This window comes from Podarcis muralis, chromosome 2 (assembly GCF_964188315.1).
Source record: "Podarcis muralis chromosome 2, rPodMur119.hap1.1, whole genome shotgun sequence".
NCBI classification, from domain to species: Eukaryota; Metazoa; Chordata; class Lepidosauria; order Squamata; family Lacertidae; genus Podarcis; species Podarcis muralis.
This window is the reverse complement of record NC_135656.1, coordinates 11,205,933-11,225,580: the sequence shown is the minus strand read 5'-3', so window position 1 is coordinate 11,225,580 and position 19,648 is coordinate 11,205,933. Positions and strand designations below refer to the sequence as shown.

Genomic DNA, 19,648 nt, shown 5'->3' with positions numbered 1-19,648 from the left:
AACAACCTAGCTGCATTTTAAGATGTTAACGTGTACACAGCCTTAGTGGCTGATGAGCTCTGAGACCCCAACAGCCCTGCTTACTAAGAACAACCCCGTCTTCTTCCGATTGTGCTTTTGCACACAGGATGCTGAAGCAGGGACATGGTTAGCGGGGATGGCTTTGGGAGCTTTTGCTCTGGGCCTTGGATCTCCTGTCCTGCAGGCCTGTTGTCACCCTCTCGTCCCCTTTCCCAGGAACTGTCGCACATTCCCTGCCCCTCTTCTGAGCCTTTCAGCTGGCAGCTGGCTTTCCTGTCACTATTCTTCATTGATGCTTGATCCCCCCCCTCCCCCCAACGGCCTGCCAATTCTGGTTCATTTTCATCCCTGGCATTTTAAAATGTTCAATCTCATGATGCTCTGGCCAGGCAGCAGAGAGAGGAGAGAGAGAAAGAAAATGGCACTGTCTAGAGGCAGGAGTAAAAACCTGATAGGTAACTTGACTTCTAACCCCTACAACCTGTATGGACCCTGTTTCATTTTCTCCTGGAAAGAATGGCATAATTGAGCCAAAGAGTCTTGACTTCCCTTCCTTATCTCACCCTTGTAATGCTAGAGTCACTGATAGGTATTTGTTATCTCCCAAGGCAAGGGGAGTCTGGCTCCCAGGATAGGCCTTACCTCCCAGCAGTAGATTCCAATAATAATAATAATAATAATAATAATAATAATAATAATAATAATAATTTTTTATTTGTACCCCACCCTCCCTGGCCGGAGCCGGGCTCAGAGCAGCTAACATCATATAAACAATACAATATGCATAAAAACAAGCAATCGATTAAAATGCATCCCAAAAATTAATTCAAATAAATTAAAGTTAAAGTTTAAACTGGACAAATGACAATCCTCAGGTTAAACTTGAAAGCGGTTAATACTAGCCAGGACCCAACTGTTTCCACTGATATTATAAGGACCTGTGAGCAGGCTGGGAAACCTCCTTCATGCTTGTTCTTATACAAAATGAGTCAGACTGAACCCTGACCAAAGGCCTGGCGGAACAGCTCCATCTTGCAGGCCCTGCGGAAGGATGTCAAATGTCAAAATATTTTCCATATTTAAAGGCAGAACCAAGGAATCCTGGTTTGCCCCACCCAATACTTCCCAGGAGCCCTGGCTCTCTTGACACATCCACATCTAGTAATTCCCGAATTGTGCCCAGTGATAAATTTATTTGAGAATGAAAACTGCATTGAGGAGGCTGCCGCTGCATCTCAGCACGATCTGTTGCTCTGACCTTATTCCTCCGAGTCAACCTCTGTTGAGAGGGGCTGGGATGCTGTTGCTTCTCTGCTTAGGGTGAGATCAGGTCTCTTGTGCTAGAACTGCAGCAGTTTTTCGCATTCAGAGTAAACTATATGTTGCAGCTCTCTGTATGAGTCACTGCTCTGGACACTGCACTTTTCATCCGGAAGGCAAGCTCACAACAGTGACTTGGACGGGAATACAAGAGGGTGAGCTCCTTTGAGGATGGGTAGTTCCTGCTCCTGCTTATATTCCAAGCAAACCTTTTCAGGTGCACCTCCCATTGTAGAAGTGCATTTTGGCATTCAGAAGTTTGCAGAAACTTAGTTCCCACTGGGTACTACACCTCTCCCAAAACTGAAAATGAGACGACCAGCTTTAAGCCTGTCTCCCCCTTGCTTTCTCTTAGGTATACACAGTAAATACCCAGAAGCTTTTAGAACACAAACCCTGGTCTTCACCTAGTAATAGACTCTCAATTCCCAATCTATTAACCTCTTTCTGCGATAGATGCGCCCTTCGGGGTTTTGCTCCTCTTTGAAGCTGGGAATTCAAGTTCCCAGGCTGCAGAATGGCACTATTTTGTCATCCCCATCCTGTCTTTGTAAAAAACCTCCCTTACACTATCTTCCTCATTTCATCAAGTCTTTTAGTTCTAGAAGGTACACTGTGTATTCAGGCGGGACGTGTTGTGAAACTGGTGTGAGAATGCTCAAAGGATGATGTTTGGAAAAGCAGACGTGGCGGTTTGGGAACACAGAGGAGCTTGGGTGTCATATATAATACCTTTGTGGTGGAACCTCTCCCCTCTCCCTGAAGAGGGAGGCACAATTCCTGAGGTTGACTGGAGTGAGGTGTGCATCTGTGACTTAGCTCACAACCTTAGTACAAACTACTGTATGTATATCTGGGCTGCACCACTTCAAGCTACAGGAAAAGGCTCACATGACTGATTTCCTCTACACACACCCACACACCTGCATGATAGAAAACCAGCATCCTAGGGAGCAGGATCCGGCCACCCCTTTTCCCTGACATGCTAATTTACTGTGTGCCGGGACTAATTTTTTTCCCAATGCAAGAGACGTTCCGTCACGTGAGCCCTCACCTGCGCTCTGAAGTGTCCCAGCTCAGTCACAGGTTTACCACCCCAGGGGCCTGTTCCTTTCTCCGGTCCAGGAAGGTTTGAAAAAGAAAAAGTGAAAGAAAGAAAAAAAGTCCTTACCTCCTGTCCTGGGCCGCCCACAGGGTCAGATGCTAAGACCACAGGGGCTATTTATGGCTTGGGTATTATTTTGAGCTGTTATCTGCTGAACGCGGGGTTTCTGCTTGTTGGATGTCATGACAAGATGTAGTTACATCCCCACCCAGCGGGTGCCAGCTCTGTGCTCCAGAATAGATACCGCAGGCTGCCTGCAGCCAAGCGCAGGCAGACTGAGACAATCGCCATCCTTGCTTGCTCGCTTGTCATGACAGGGGATGAGGTTTGGGAAGGAGCGGGGCGGGAGATTGCTGGCTGCCAGCTCTCCTAGGATCATCTTGCAAAGTTTGGGGAGCCCAAAGGCATCTAATAATGAGACATGCTTCCCTGCCTGGAAAATCTTCTTTCACAACAAAAAGCTCTTGGGCATGCAGCTGCTTCTGGGGAGGAGCTCTCCAGGCGTGTGTGTGTGTGTGTGTGTGTGTGTGTGTGTGTGTGTGTACGTGTAGTAAGAGAACATGCTACTTGCTTTCACAGCAGAGTATCAAAGAGAAGCAGGCGGGAGTCCCTGGGAACTGTCCCCAGGCTAGCTTTGCTCCCTGCCGAATTGATTGTGCTGGCCGTTCCAAATCCCCGAGTTCACAGGAGCCTCTCGCTTTGCCCGGCTCCTGCTAAAGCAGCGTTTGAATGAAGCCGACGCCTGTGCTCATGCCCCTGGGTTGAGCTGCCTGTCCTTTGTACAGCACTGCAAACCTGGCTTGAGAGCAAACATTTTGGGGGCAGGCAGGAAGATGGATGAATGGAAGGTAGGGCACCGGAGCATCTTCTGAATGGTTGGACAGAGAGGGTGGGTGGTGTGGTCAGTTTCAGCTGCCTGGAAGGGTGTCAGGGCAGTTAAAAAGGCTATTCGGAAGCGGAGCTCACGCAGGGTGGTGGGCATATTTAGAGAACTCCAGATCCATTCTGCATTCCTAGGAGAGGTGTGTTACTCCAATAGCAGACAAGGAGTTCTGGGTTCTGTTCTCGCAGTGGCCGGCTAGATGCCTTTGGGAAGACGGTAAGCAAGCCAGATGGGAGCCCAACAGCAGTGCCCCACTAGCAAGTCCTCATAACTCATATTCAGAGGTTGGCTTTTTATGGTTGGGGAGATTCTAGTCTGGGTGTCAAGATTCCTGCGTTTTCTCCCTGCAATTGCTCCTTGGTGATAGTCGTGGTGGTATATTATTCTATGATGTCCTATTCGTTCTTGGGAGACGCTGGTGGTGCTGTGGGTTAAACCATTTTGCCGATCAGAAGGTTGGCGGTTCGAATCCCTGTTGCTCAGTCCCTGCTCCTGCCAACCTAGCAGTTTGAAAGCACGTCAAGTGCAAGTAGATAAATAGGTACCGCTCCGGCGGGAAGATAAACGGCGTTGCCGTGCGCTGCTCTGGTTCGCCAGAAGCGGCTTAGTCATGCTGGCCACATGACCCGGAAGCTGTACGCCGGCTCCCTCGGCCAGTAAAGCGAGATGAGCGCCGCAACCCCAGAGTCATCCGCGACTGGACTTAACGGTCAGGGATCCCTTTACCCTTTACCTCTCCATTCTTGACAGGCTGCAATCTGAGATCAAACTGCATGAAACAGAAAAGTAAACTCTGTTACAAAGTCTGTAAGGGGCTCCCTTTGGTTAATTCCCATTAATTCACATTCCTTGCCTCCCCATCCTCCCCTGTTTGCAATCTGTAGGTGAGGGCGATAGTAGCCTACACAGTGATGGGATTTAAAGGTGGCCTGTGTTGTTGGGGTGAAAGTTTTGGCTTTTAGTGTGCTCTGTCTCTCTCTCTGTCTCCCTTCTCAAAATGGGGCTTTGGAGAAATCAGTTCCCGACTTTGAGCATATGCTGTGCTTGCATGTTGGCTTCTATTTGAGTCAGGGGATTAACTATCAGAGCCAATGCAGGGATGGAGGTATGTTGGGTCAAACAAGTGTGCAGCAGGCAGCAGAAGTGACTCCAGAATCCCAACCCTTTTTCTGCCACAGGGGAACCAGGAGCAGCTGCTGTGCCTTGGTTTCCCCATTCGCAGTGCTCTGTGTGGTTGCAGCCCAGTGGGGAACATAATAAGGCTTGAAGTGCCCTTGGAGCAAGGCAGATCCTGGAGGAAGAACTCAGCCAGGCCAGGCCAATTGCAGCTTTGCAAACTTGCTTTTGGAGGGAAAGGGGTTGTGCAGAGTTTCAGCTCTCTGACCTTCCTGGCTCAGTGTGCTGCTGTGATAGGCAGCCTGCCACCTCATCCCAGTTGGGAAAAAACACCATTGTACCCTGCAGTTGCAGCCTGTCTTGCTGACTTGCAACTATTCCAAGGCTCTGCCCTATACGGGGACATTGTTGGAAGGACCGGGATAGGGGAGGGGTTGTTTTTGTTTTTGTGGCTGGCTTCTTTTCAGTAGATATAAAAATCTGTTACAGCTTGAGCATTTTAAGATTTAAAAAGAACGTTTCTAAGGGACCAGGCATGTGTGGCCCTCCAGATTCACAACTTGCAACATCCCTGACCATTGGCCATGCTGGCTGGGGGCTGATGGGAGGCAAGAGTCAAAAGGCTCCCCACCCCTGTTCTAGCCCAACCTAAATCTAAATTTAACCCAACTCGGTGAAGTCCACAGAGCTCAAAAGGAAAATCCTTCAACACCAAGTGGGAAAGGTACGTTAGAGTGGCAAGAGCATCAACCATTCCCCCCCTTGCATATAATAGAAACCCTTAATTCGTTTAGCACTGCTTGCCAGTGCCACCCAGATACCCTTGCTTATCTTGGCACTAAAGCGCCACTTGGGCTGCATTGAACCTGACACTCCAGAAGTCAGCCTTTCAGGTCAGAAGTCATGGCTGCCAAGCAACGTAACTCTCCTGTTTTTAGATGCTAACCACAGAGTCCAACTCTGTGCAACAGCTACGGTTGTTTAGTTCTTAAGCTGTCTCTGAGAGCAGCAGCAGCTTGCTCATCCATCTCTTAAAAAGTTCCCCCAAAGTCCAGAACTATGTGAAGCAGCTTCTTTCATTTTCTGCAGTTAGGACATAGCAATGAGAACTGCTGGCTCATCCCTTCCAACCTTTTGCCCTGAAGTTGTGATGTCTTCTTCCTAAAGCAGCCTTCCCCAACCTAATGTCCTCCAGGTATTGCTGGACTACAAGTTCCATCATCCCTGACCGTTGGCCATGCTGGCTTGGGCTGTAAAAGCAGACTGTAAACCCTTTTAATTGCCACCCCTTCAAACGGCTACCAGAAGGTCAACTGTGCTAATCCGTTGCAGCACAAACCAACGGTATGGTGGCACCTTAAAGACAAACTAATTTACAATGACATCAGCTTTTGTGGACTTCAGCAGATGCAGAATGATGAAGTGTGGACTCCAGTCTGTGGAAGCTGCTGTCAAAATAAGTATTGCTAGTATTTAAGATGCCACAAGACTTTCATTGCGTCACTTAAAGTTTAGATGAATACTCTTACTCACCCCAAATTGCTCTGAAGGCAATTGAAGATGCTTTTGTCGCATCCCGTAGGGCAGTGATGGCCAAACCTGGCCCTCCAGCTATTTTGGGACTACACCTCCCATCATCCCTAGCTAACAGGACCAGTGGTCAGGGATGATGGGAATTGTAGTCCCAAAAATAGCTGGATGGCCAAGTTTGGCCATCACTGCTGTAGGGGTTTCTTGCTGTATACTATAACATCTTCACAGAACAGGTAATCCATGAGAGCTTTAAATCCAGTCCAAAATAATTGTTTATGTAGCTCAGATGTGGGAAATTTGTAGCCCTTCAGATGTTGCTGGATTGTGACTGAACATCCCTGCCACTTGCATCATGACTATGGCTGATGGGTCTTAGAGTTCAACAACATCTGGAGTTGTAACTGATGGAACAGGCGAGGACTCCCTCCCGCTACAGTTTGGCAGTTGCCCATTTTTCATTGAAAACTGCCCTAGAAATCTGACCTACGGCCTCATATCATTGCTTTGGCACAGGGTGACCATAAAGGCATTCAACTAATCATCATATCTCTTTATAAACACACAGCCTACTGAAAACTGTTTCCTCACTAGAGAGCACCTTAGCTTCTTCACTACTTCAAAGATTTGGGCTGTTCACACCTTGTTCCCAGGGAATTAGATAAAAGAAGCCCCCTCAGAAGGGAATTTGCCTGCATGCTTTCTGGAGTGTGCCGTCAATATTTAACAGCCCCCAAGTCTGAGGTTCCTAGGCATTTAAGCTAATATGCAGACAAGGAATGCAATAGTCCCTCAATCCCTGATAGATTGATTACCTGTGATACTGTCTTGCCATTCTCAGGCTGCTATCATAACGTCCTTATGCAAATTATGGCGCAGCCACACGTGGAATCCTGTGTAATAATAATTTTATTAATTATACCCCACCCATCTGGCTGGGTTTCCGCAGCCACTCTGGGCAGCTTAAAGCATATCTAGTCTCCTCGCCTCGAAAGGCTGTTGGGAAAAGGTTGATAACCAATACTGTAACCGATAAAGTTGGGGCCATATTCAAGCCAGAACCCCCCCCCCCAAAAAAAAAAGATAAATGGGCAACCAAAATTATCAAGCAGATGGAGCCTTTCTTTATGATATAGCTGATATAGGCTGATCACTACTTGGCATTCCAAGGGCATGAAGAAAATGCACAGAAAGTGGTGGTGTTTGCAGAAATCAGTTCCATGAAAATTTCAGACTTTTTAAAAAAAGTTTTCTACTCCTTATGGCTGTGCGCATATGCTTTAAAGTATATGTATATGTATGCATGTAAACAAATGTCAGCTCCCTCGGCCAGTAAAGCAAGATAAGCGCCACAACCCCAGAGTCGTTCGCGACTGGACTTAACTGTCAGGGGTCCTTTATCTTTTTTTGTAGGCATGTATGCATTACACTTTTAATCTCCCCTTCATCTCGCGGGATTCTAGAGAATTGCTTTTCCATTAGTTTTGCCCCATCGATAATGACTAGCAAAACTGGGATATATACAAAAGGAAAAAACCCGATTATTAGGGGAGGATAGAAATAATGCAAATACGCAGAATAGATATACAAAGTTCAGATGTCCCTTTCCCGATGGTTTGCTATGAATTGCAACATTGTCTGAGCTCCCCTGACACAAGCAGCAAACTTGTGCACACTGCGCGGTTGCAGGCCATGTTCCGTGATGGGAATTGAGTCTGCATCTTGCAAGTGCCAGAAAGACGCTGAGCAGGCATACGGTCCTTGGCCTGGTTGCTGTGTGGAGGAAGGACATGTTGGAGTAAAACGTGGGGGTAGGGGTGGGATGGTGAGTTCTGTGCAGCTTTTCTTACATAGAATGTGTGAATGCACATGATCACCTGTGCTGTTTCCAGTTCTGGCCTCCACACATGTGTATGTACAACCCTGCTGTGCAGTCAGGGGTTCTGGAAAACCAGGCTTCTCCATTGCTCAGAAATATACTTATATGGGTACACTCCATGTGCATAGATCAGAGGTAGACAGCCTTGTGCTTGGTGGAACAGCTTTGCTTTTATTGGCTAGATAGATCGCCAAGGTCGCTGAGGTCCACCAGCTGGCTCAGGAAGATGGGCACTGAATTGCTGGACATGTTGCTCTGAGCACATGCTCAGCCTGGAAATCCAGCCTTCCTAGATTTCAGCAGCTTAATTTTGGAGCGGGCCTGGGGGAGACTTTTTCTTGATGCTTTTGTTAAGCCATTAGGAGTTTGAAACCCTAGCTGATCTAATACAAATTAGCTGGAGATTTACTAGTAGATGCAGGTGTAACTTTTGCTCCATACCGTGTAGATCTTATATACATAGGCTAAGCTGAGTACATGAAAGCTGGGAGGGGGTGACTTGTGCAACCTTCCCTACAAGCCCTGGCACATATGTTCACCGTAATGTGCAAAACGTATTCATGAATGTACTGTACAATGTGGACTTATGAGGAGAGGTGTCAGTAGGGCAGTTGAGGTTGCTGCAATGAGTTTGGGGAGGAAGATCAGCATGGTCTCTTGACCTTGTCATAGGGTCTTCTGGCCCCCACTTCACTCCACCCATAGCCCCCACCCCTTGGGAAATATGGGAAGGACCAAGAACAAGCCAGAAGGAAGGAGCAAGACCAGTGACCGAATGATTCCAGATAGGTGCTTAATATCACAAACGGGTCGTTGGAAAAGGTTTTCGTTCCGTTTTTGGGTTTTTGCTTTTTAACATCAGGTTTTCTGCAGAGAGAGTAAATCCAGATTAAATGGGGTGGAAATACAGGCTGTCGTTTTGATGCTGATGACTTTGTATGGATGCTGCAAAAAAAATTGCACGCATGAGCAGATCCCACAATAAACACCAATCGGAAACACCCTAATGTGTGCAGAGTGAGGCACTGCCGTGCGAGAGAGGTAGAAGAAAGGACGTCATAATGAAGGGTATATAATAATAATAATAATAATAATAATAATAATAATAATAATAATAATAATTTATTTATATCCCGCCCTCCCCAGCCGAAGCCGGGCTCAGGGCGGCTAACAACAATAAAACAGTACAAAAGTACAGCATAAACAACACTCTAAAATTATTCATTATAAAATTAATTAATTCAAGCCACTGGCAACCATTGGGCCAGAACTCCGCGAAGATTGCCGAGGGAGGGAGTCAGGCTGTGCCCTGGCCAAAGGCCTGGTGGAACAGCTCTGTCTTGCAGGCCCTGCGGAAAGATGTCAAGTCCCGCAGGGCCCTGGTCTCTTGTGACAGAGCGTTCCACCAGATCGGAGCCAGATATGGAGTATGAGGGGCATATATAGGGGCTAATTTCAGAGGCAGAAGGTATATTTTGTGGCTCACTGTCCCCTAGCGCCACATTTCATTCCCGCACCCGATAAGAGGGCATACCACCTGTTCAGTTAAATGGGGCAATGTAAATGGGGTGTTTTCTGGCCTTGAAGACCCTCACAGTCATCGAGATGGAAGCCTGCTCTGAACTGCATAGGCCTTCTTTGAGTTCCATTTCTGGGTTGTGTTAGAGCTGCTGGTATCCTAAATTTGTAATTGCATTGTGATGTCATCTGATGGTGAAAGGCCGGGTGACGAGGGCTTACCCAGTGAAGTTTCCCAGTGGTGCAAGAATCAGGGTGCACATTTATTTAGACGCACTACTACAATGATTGTACACACACACACACCTTCCAGTTGGATCTTGGTCTCTTTGCAGTTGTTATGTGTACGGGGTTTGATTTCATTTTTAATTTTTTTCTGTAACTGTGCTCTCTCTGGGGTTCTGGGATGAAAGCCAAGAGGAATTGTTGAAATTCCTTGGTCATTCGCATTCATTTAGCTTTGTATAACAGTGTTATGAAAAGTAATAATTACAGTTGTTGGGAATCTGATTTCACTGCTTCGGTACAATGGTTGACTAATTTGTGTGTGTGTGATTGAACAGGAGTTTTAACAAATTAATAGAATAGTTTTAACAAATTAATACTGGGAATGTTTGGGCGCTTAATTGGACCAGTCAAATGACCAGCTTTAATCCTATGGTTTATCAAGCAAGGCTGGGTGGGAACTTTGTGCCGCATAATGCAGTTTTTTAAACATCACATGAAATGGGCCAAAGAATATTAATTTAAACCTTTAGATCAGTAACCATGGAAAATAAAACCCTTTTAAGTCACAGAGATTTCACAGGTGCTTAAACAGTCCCTTTGTAATAAATGGAAGTGAGCAGTTCTTAACTTCCAAATGCTGCTCTATTTTGGCACTCTAGAAAGTCTCTACTAGCCTACTGCGAAAAAGCAAGTTCCATCTTCCTCTCAACTTTTGTTTAAAACATCTTCCATTCTCAGTTACCTTCTGTCCCCTTCTACACTGTATATCACACATCGACTGGAGGCATTTGAGCTCCTAGACTCATCCCCTGAGGGCTAGAAATTTTCAATTCATGAAAATTTAAGAGTTTCTGAATCTTGAATTGCTGGCTTCTTAATTCTGTGCATACGCAGCCCTCCCATGAGCATGCGAGATATTGCAATTTCCTGGTTCTAGTTCCTACTCTCCATCATTTTGGGCCGGCTGCCTGTTCTGCAGAAGCGTCTGCACATAACCAGTGGAGGTCAGTGTCTAAAATGAGAACCCTTTCCCCATCTCTCTTGGTGAGAGAGAGGGCGTGATGACACTCTCGGCGGCCTTGAGGAGCACTGGTGTCTGTTACACGCTGGGCAAAGGCAGTGGAAATGTTAACAGGTAGAGTGACAGGGCCTGGGAAGTTGCCAGCGGGCCTCGGCTGGCAGAGGCAGGGGCCAGCTTGTCTCAAACTCAGCACTCCTGGGTTCCTTCTAGAAGTAGATCTGTGGCAGACGTACGAGAATCCTTGGCCCTTGCCGTGACTGTGGCCGTCACCCTGGGTGACCTTGGAGAACCAGCTACCTTGGTTTGCTATCCCATGACTTCCAGGTCACAATCCATCTGGCTCAGGGCCGAAACAGGCATGATGTGGGAGATCTGCAATCCAATCTCCCAGCTTTTTTATTAATAGGCCAACCAAAAGGAATCTGATTTTGATCAGGGCAGCCCCTTAGTGCCTGTGTTGTTTTTAGAAACTTCATGTTTTTCCCATGCATAAAACCTTAGAGTTTTAGGGTGCTGAATTTCAGGATTTCTTCCTCCCACACCATTTTCTCTGTCTAAGTAACCCCCCCCCCTCTTTCCAAAGCTCCCTGCTGGAGGGGGAAACACAGGTGCCTGTCTTTTTCCACCAACAATTTCAGTTGGGAAACATGGCAGCGGAAGGAAAGAATTAAATACGGTATACCCTCCCCAGTTCAAGAGGGAGGGTTAGTTAATTGAATACCTCCTCCCAAATGCCACTGCTCCAATCAAAACAAGCGCCTTCTGGCTGCTGCTTTAAAAAGCTGGGAGAATTGATCACAGATTCCTCTGTCTGTGATCCATGTCTGTTTTCACCCTCAAAGGCATGTGTTCTCTGCACCAAAAAGAGGGGAGCCACTAATGTTTAAAGTCATATAGAGATACACACAGGACTATGATTTGCTGTTTGTTTGGGTTTATGTCCTATGGTGTGTCTGGGTAGATTCTTTGGGGTGAAGACAGATGTCTTTTCTGGAGTGGTCGTAGCAGTGAGCCCGCCTGTAAAATTGGCAATACAAGCCTGCACATCAGCACAACAATCACTGGGTTGGTGAAGGAATCAATATGTATCAGGTGGGATGTCTCACTTATTTAAAATGATTTTTTTAAAAAAAGAGGAACAAGCTCATTGATGTATATGTACAATGGTACCTCTGGTTACGAACTTAATTCGTTCTGGAGGTCTGTTCTTAACCTGAAACCATTCTTAACCTGAGATACCACTTTAGCTAATGGGGCCTCCCACTTCTGCCACGCGATTTCTGTTCTCATCCTGAAGCAAAGTTCTTAACCTGAGGTACTATTTCTGGGTTAGCAGAGTCTGTAAGCTGAAGCATATGTAACCTGAAGTGTATGTACCGTATTTTTCGCTCTATAACACGCACCTGACCATAACACGCACAATGTTTTTAGAGGAGGAAAACAAGGGAAAAAACATTCTGAATGAAACAGTGGATGTATCATTTTTGTGCTTCATGCTGTGGCCACAGACATGTGATCTGATGGTGAATTTGGGGTGACCCAATGCAAAGATCCTGAGGATCCATGTGGATCCATGCTTTTTAATCACGTTTTTGCACCATTGCAGCCCCAGGCAACAGTGGGTGCGTGATTTTTGGGGGGCAGGCTGTAGCCATGGACATGCTATGTGATCTGATGGTGAATTTGGGGTGACCCAATGCAAAGATCCTGAGGATCCATGTGGATCTATGCTTTGTAACCACATTTTAAGTGGGGAGGGAAGGAAAAACAAAGAAGGGAAAAGGAGCATGAGAGGGGTGTGCAGAGAAGCAGCTGGCTAAGAATGCAGGAGAGGGATTTAACGGGAGGGAGGAAAGAAAGGCAAAAGTTTTCCCCCACCCAAGCACCCAAACCAGCCATATCTCTCTCTCTCTCTCTCTCTCTCTCTCTCTTCTCTCCCCCACTCCCACCTGCATGTTGCCTGCTAGTCCCTAGACGCAGCACCGGAGCACAGAGAGGAATTAGAAAGAACGACACTCTGCTTGCCTGGAGGGGAGGGGCTTTCCCTGCTCTTTGTTCCGTTTCAGCAATCACAGCAACGAAACAGAGGAGGGTGGGCAGTAAGACCCTGAGGCAGAATGCAGGAAAGCAGCCACTTCTTCTTTTCAGGTTTCCCTTCTCCGTGACTCGCGATTTTATTTTTGTCTGATTTTATGGCTCCAGGGACCACACATTCGCTCCATAACACGCACAGACATTTCCCCTTCCTTTTTAGGAGAAAAAATCTGCGTGTTATAGAGGGAAAAATACGGTAACCCGAGGTACCACTGTACTTGATCACATTTGAATACTCTCTAAGTTCTTAACCTTAAACATTTGAATACTCTAAGTTCTTAACCTGAGGTACTACTTCCGGACCAGTGTGCGGTTTCAGTCTCATCCTGAGGTAAAGATCTTAACCTGAGGTACTACTTCCGGATTAGCGGAGTCTGTAACCCGAAGTATTTGTAACCTGAGCATAGCTGTCAACTTTTCCCTTTTCTTGCAAGGAATCCTATTCGGAATAAGGGAATTTCCCTTTAAAAAAGGAAACGCTGACAGCTATGAACCTGAGGTGTTTGTAACCCGAGGTACCACTGTACTTACCTTCACCTTACTGTACATCCTTCACCAACCCCCCCCCCCCAGAACAGCTCCAAAGATGGTTCTCTCTATTCTTTTTTAAACTGTCCCTTCCTTCCTTCCTTCCTTCCTTCCTTCCTTCCTTCCTTCCTTCCTTCCTTCCTTCCTTCTCCTCTTCCAGGAGAAAACACTATCAAACCACACCTACCACTCATTAAAATAGTATATATGTCTTCACCTGAGAAGCTTACTTGTGTGTGTGTTTTTATCTTCTTAGAGTAGCCCTCCACATGTTACTGGACTCCAGCTCCCATCCACCCCAACCTTTTCCTCCTCATTCCTTGCTCGTCCTTTTGTAATGTAAATTGGAGGGTCTCTGGTTCTGGACGCTTTCTTGTTCTGAACAGCACCTACCATGCTGCTGAAGTTGACTAAGTGCTAAACTAAGTTGACAGTGCTAAACAGTAGTAGCCAGGCAACTGCTGTCCCATAATTAATCCTTGCAACGTCCCACTTCTTCAGTGGCTTCACTGCAAAGGGATCGATAACAGCTTTGCAGTGTGGCGCTGACTGCAGTGGCAGTACGGCCCTGTGAGCCCCCTCCCCTCCGTGAGCTGACCTTGCATCTTCCCTCACACGCAAACACCCTCTCCTCCCTTCATAGCAGGGAGGGCTTGCATTTTGTATCATCTCATACTCCTATTTGGAAAAGCATGTTTATTTGGGGTGTTTTTATATAGGGACTTCCTTAAAACAGTTGTGACCTCACCTGCACTCTTCGTTTTTCCTTTGTCATTCCAGTCATTTAACTGTCATCCCCCCCAAAAAAACAACAACAATGGGAAGGTCAGAGAGGCTTTTGCCAAACCAGTGTCCCCTGGAGAATAGACCATTGAAGGCATAAGTATACAAGCAACCCCTCGTTTATTTGTGTTGAATATATGCGTGACCGTGCATAACGCCAAAGTGAATTTTAAAATTGCAAAAGGAGCCCTAAAAGAGCCTAGTAAGGGTAAAGGGACCCCTGACCATTAGGTCCAGTTGTGGCCGACTCTGGGGTTGCGGCGCTCATCTTGCTTTATTGGCCGAGGGAGCCGGGGTATGGCTTCCGGGTCATGTGGCCAGCATGACTAAGCTGTTTCTGGCAAACCAGAGCAGCGCACGGAAACGCCGTTTACCTTCCCGCCGGAGCGGTACCTATTTATCTACTTGCACTTTGACGTGCTTTCGAACTGCTAGGTTGGCAGGAGCAGGGACCGAGCAACAGGAGCTCACTCTGTCGTGTCTTTGTCCATGGAGTTTTCTTGGCAGGGATACTGGAGTGGCTTGCTGGTTCCTCCTCCAGGTGGATCACGTTTGGTCAAAACTCTCCACTATGACCTGTTCATCTTGGGTGCCCTGCTCAGCATAGTTCATAGCTTCTCTGAGTTATTCAAGCCCCTTCGCCACGGCAAGGCAGTGATCCATGAAGGGTCCATGATGGAGGGCACAAGGTGATCCATGAAGGGATCCATGATGGAGGGCACAAGGAGAAGGGAACGGCAGATGAGATGGTTGGATGGTGTTCTTGAAGCTACCAGCATGAGTTTGATCAAACTGCGGGAGGCAGTGGAGGACAGAAGTGCCTGGCGTGCTCTGGTCCATGGGGTCACGAAGAGTCGGACACGACTAAACGACTAAACAACAACAAAGTGCTACTGTTTAGGTTTTTGTTTTTTTAAAGATTTTGCAAAGGTTTAGAGAGTGTTTGCTGTCTTTTCAAATGGTGTTTCAAATATATGCGATTTCACTTAAATGCAAGGTGCCTCGGAACGTAGCCTCCACATAAATGGGGGGCGGGGCGTTTTGCCTGGATAAGAAACAAAATGGCAGAGTCAGATAATCAAAAGCCATTTTGCCCAGGATAAACAGCATGCCCTCAAGGTGCGGATTACAGGTACTATCAGCCTCAGCCTGCACAGCCAGTAACCAGGGATGATGGGAGTTGTAGTTTAATACCATAAGGATGGCAACAAATGATCTATCTCAATCTAGCCCAACACTGTGGCTCCAATGGTTTTATTTATTTTTACCATTTATTTCCTGCCCTTTTTTCTGTAGGCCTTGGGTGTGTGTGTGTGTGTGTGTGTGTGTGTGTGTCAATGAATTCAAACCAAATATTAAAATCAATTAATATGTTCCATCAGTTATAGACATTCTCTGGTGGCCAGTCAGATGGCCCAAAGAACTTATATAATCCAGGGAAGAGGTGGATAGCTGTCTCCTCTTGTTTTGTCTCCCAGTCTCCGAACAATTCTGGTTAATAGCTTGCAGCAGATAACTCAGTGGAGGATTTGGCCTAATTCATTTTAGAATCCATCTACGTCAGTGGCCTTCACAGCACCCTGTAGCAGTTAGGAAAGGTTTAGTTGAGAAACCATCTGTCACTCTGCTGATTAATTAATGAAAGCTGGGTAAACTCGAATATTCTCATCACCTTTCAAATCGTTAAAAGGAAGTTCAAGATAACTTGCACATTAGATAAAAAACATTTGCTCCCTTTTAAGAAAATTTGTGAGCAAACACAGCTACCCATCATTGAATTTTTTTCCCATCTGCAACAGTTTCCTGCTTTTAATTCTCTATTACAATAGACTGCTTGGCAAAATCATCATCATCATCTTCTTCTTCTTCAGAAATTGCACATGTACTCTTTCTGTGCAGCCCTGCTGATAAATTTAAGTCGATCTCTCAATTAAACTGCTTAAAACTCGCAGAACTGCTTAGATAGCATAAGTTAAATGTGGTTTGTGCTTCTTGTCCTGAATTGCAAGCCAGTCAAGTTGGTTTGATGAGTGTGGTGCTGCCTAATGCCAAGGTTTCAGGTCCGATCCCTGTATGGGATAACTGCATATCCCTGCATTGCAGGGGCTTAGACTAGTTGATAGGGTCCCTTCCAATTCTACAATTCTATGACGGCTACATTTGGACCATCAATTTCTGTCTTACAGAGTCAGGATAATCATGAGCTCTGTGTAGCCACACACGGCTCCCGTGCAGCCACTTCTCTCCTCCCTTCAAGTGAGCAGCCATCCTGAGCAAACCAGGAAGTCAGTGAACCATAGCTTCCTGTTACATCTGAACTGGGAAACTATGGTTAATGGCTTCCAAACAACTCAAGATCTGTAAGCCAAGCTTTGGAAGCTGCAAACCCATCAATTCTTGGTTCAGACAATGGGGAAGCTAGGGTCAGCTTTGGTTTCCTAGTTTGTTCAGACACTCATTTGAAGGGAGGAGTGAAATGACTGCAAAGGATGTATGTATTTTTCCAGGAACTGATTGTCCAAGCTAAGTCAGTGTGTTGAGGGACAGTGAGCAGTTTTCTCTCTCCCGGCTTTCTCTGTTACTGTGTGTGTGTTCTTAAAACCTCTTTCATGTTCCCCCTTTGGGCAAATTTGCACATATATGATGATGGTTGCACAATGAGTCTGCAACCACATTTGTTAAGGTGGGTCACCCAAGATCAAATATCACAAACATAACTTTTCATATGTACCATCTTTGAAGTGGAAGCAGTTTACACGTTTAGCGATGAGTAATTGAGTGACGAATCAAGTTTTGTGTGTGTGACTCCGTCCTCAATTACCGTAAACTTTTCCTCTAAACGGCATCAGCTCCTGAGGGTATGTTCAAGCAACAGCTTGTTATGTTCCTTGTTCGGTGCCCTTCTGACTGTGCATATCGGAAGCACCATGCCCAGTATCTAAAATGACAGCCAAATAAGGATGCTCAATTTACAGAGTTATTGTAGAAAGGGTTTTTTTCTCCATATAACAAGCAACAAGGCCCATAGCTCTGTGGCATAGTGCATGCTTTGCATGTGCAAAGAACATTGGCTTATTCCAATGGTGAGTACCTCCAGGCTGTTTCACCTAATCACACCCACCTGTCCAACGTCTGATATCATATGTGATGTCAAAGTGTGGAACAGGTAAAAACATGGTTGTGATGGGCTGCTCTCGGCTACTCGTCCCTCTCTCGTCCATTTGTTCAAAGGAGCTCTTCTCAGTGCCCATCAGCTGATCAGCTTTGAGAACATCAACATCTGATATCATAATGATGGCAGATGACTAGGCAGGTGCAAATCGCATTAGTGAAATCCAGTTTCCCTACCCTGTTTTGGTCCTTGGTGTCTCCAGTTAATAGCTCGCAAGCAAGTAGAGTTGGGAAATAATTCTGTCTGAGATCCTGAAGAATTGCTGCTGGTTAGGTTCATTTCAGACTGGAAATACTCTGTGGCCTCAGATGCTTCCTTCCTCTTTCCTACTTCTTCTCTTGCGTTCTGTGCAACATAGATGTTGAGAGAGTGGTATTTCGGTCAGGTGGGACTGTGCAGGTGGAGTACCAGTTTGAAAGGGCATCAGTTTAGTTATAGGCAAGAGTTTGTGCATTGAAAAGCATGTCACACACAGCATTTCACATTAAATGCTTTAAAGGCTTAGGTGGGCATTGTTTAAACCAGGCTTCCTCAACCTCGGCCCTCCAGATGTTTTTGACCTACAACTCCCATGATCCCTAGCTGGCAGGACCAGTGGTCAGGGATGATGGGAATTGTAGTCTCAAAACATCTGGAGGACCGAGGTTGAGGAAGCCTGGTTTAAACAGTCTGGGGTGGCATGGCTGAGAGAGCCCTCTGTTTCAGAAGAACCACTCCTTGTCAGAGTAGAAAATAGTAGCCGCCTGAAGCTTGTCTAGCTCTGTTTGCAAGGTGCAAGCAGAGTAAAGCATCCACAAATTCATGACTACATTGAAATTCAGGTTTAGAACCCCACATAAAGACCATGCTTGTCCCGAGTCTGTAAGAGGTTTGTTACATGGCCAGGAGAATTGCATGGCACAACTAAAGCTGGATTGTACCTTTTCAGACAGCAGGTGGGAGGTGTGAATGAACATGTTTGAATGCTTATTCTTATGGGGTACAGGGAGGGGAGGAAACTCGCCGAACACAGAAAACTAGCAATGCACAGAGCATCGCAGGTTCAATCCTTTCCTCTAACAGGCCAGTTTTCAATGCTTGGGTAGGGACAGGGACGTGCCGCTGCAGTCTAAAGTGCTCCAGTTTTGTGAGTGCTACTTCATGCAATCATGTGAAGCTGAGGCTCCAATACTTTGGCCATCTCATGAGAAGAGAAGACTCCCTGGAAAAGACCCTGATGTTGGGAAAGATGGAGGGCACAAGGAGAAGGGGACGACAGAGGACGAGATGGTTGGACAGTGTTCTCGAAGCTACCAGCATGAGTTTGACCAAATTGTGGGAGGCAGTAGAAGGCAAGAGGGCCTGGCGTGCTCCGGTCCATGGGGTCACGAAGAGTCGGACATGACTAAACAATTAAACAACAACAACATCATGCAATTCTGCTGCCTTGCATCTCAGTTGTTAAGCATCTGGGAAGATGCTGCCTTTGTCCAAGAGAGAAAACAGAGGCTGCAAACCATTTCCAGCCGCTTGTAAGCTGCGGCGTCTCCCCCACTCCACATCCCCCTGTGAATCTCTAAAGTCCTGGCCAAGTGTGCAATGAAGTGGGAGCTGTTTAAACAGCTGCCGCACCCTTTCCCTATTCTCTCTGTCCCTGTGGAGGCGTGTGAAGGGATTCCAGTTTATGCAAAGCCCCAGGCTCTGTTACTGGCTGGGCTGGGAACAGTGCACTCTCTCTGTCTTGTTCTGTCTGACATGTGTCTTCAGAGCAGGGCGGCTCCTCTCCTAAGAGGCTGGGAAATTCTTGCCTCCCTACCCAATGCCTGGAAAGGCCTGCAAGGCTTGGCCACGCACCCATTCTGCTCATCCGACCCGGTGGCTTTTCTGTCACTTGACAGATTTTGGGAGGGATAGGAATTTTCCGGCACCCCATGGGACAGCCTGGTTTGGCTGTTCTCCACCGTGACCAGAGTCACCTTCCTTACCAGAGCTGGGCTAGCACTGCTGGGATGAGGCAGGCTTGCAAAAACAGCCCAAGTCCACATGCACTGATGTACGTTGCTTTGATTTCACAAATGGTGGGTGCACTTTAGCTCATGTTCTGTTTCCTATGAGAAAGCAGTTGGAGCAGGGACGGGGAAGTAGTGGCCCTCCTGAATCCAGCTCCCATCAGCCCCAGCCAGCATGGCCAATGGTCAGGTTTGTTGTTGTTGTTTAGTCGTGTCCGACTCTACGTGACCCCATGGACCAGAGGACGCCAGGCACTCCTGTCTTCCACTGCCTCCCACAGTTTTGTCAAACTCATGCTGGTAGATTTGAGAACACTGTCCAACCATCTCGTCCTTTGTCGTCCCCTTCTCCTTGTGCCCTCCATCTTTCCCAACATCAGGGTCTTTTCCAGGGAGTCTTCTCTTCTCATGAGGTGGCCAAAGTATTGGAGCCTCAGCTTCAGGATCTGTCCCTCCAGTGAG

The 19,648-nt window shown here is 46.7% G+C and overlaps 1 protein-coding gene and 1 long non-coding RNA gene across 8 annotated transcripts in view; one reads left to right on the top strand and one right to left on the bottom strand.

Moving 5' to 3' along the window:
- The window catches only part of ZNF385A (zinc finger protein 385A), a 199,603-nt gene that overhangs the window by 127,852 nt on the left and 52,103 nt on the right, over positions 1–19,648 (top strand). Inside the window, exon 1 of one of the 7 annotated variants that reach the window (XM_028709224.2) lies at positions 3,265–3,294. The exons of the other annotated variants lie outside the window; for them this stretch is intronic. Within the exon in view, the coding sequence (XP_028565057.2) occupies positions 3,280–3,294 (15 nt within the window). The 5' untranslated portion in view covers positions 3,265–3,279. Of the gene's footprint in view, positions 1–3,264; positions 3,295–19,648 lie in introns of those variants that run through there. 7 annotated transcript variants of the gene reach the window in all.
- The window catches only part of LOC114586183 (uncharacterized), a 98,585-nt gene continuing 79,628 nt past the window's right edge, over positions 692–19,648 (bottom strand). The window contains exons 3-4 of the long non-coding RNA XR_003704074.2: positions 6,791–6,868; positions 692–4,098 (exon numbers count right to left, since the gene is read on the bottom strand). This is a non-coding gene — a long non-coding RNA (uncharacterized LOC114586183). The remainder of the gene's footprint in view (positions 4,099–6,790; positions 6,869–19,648) is intronic.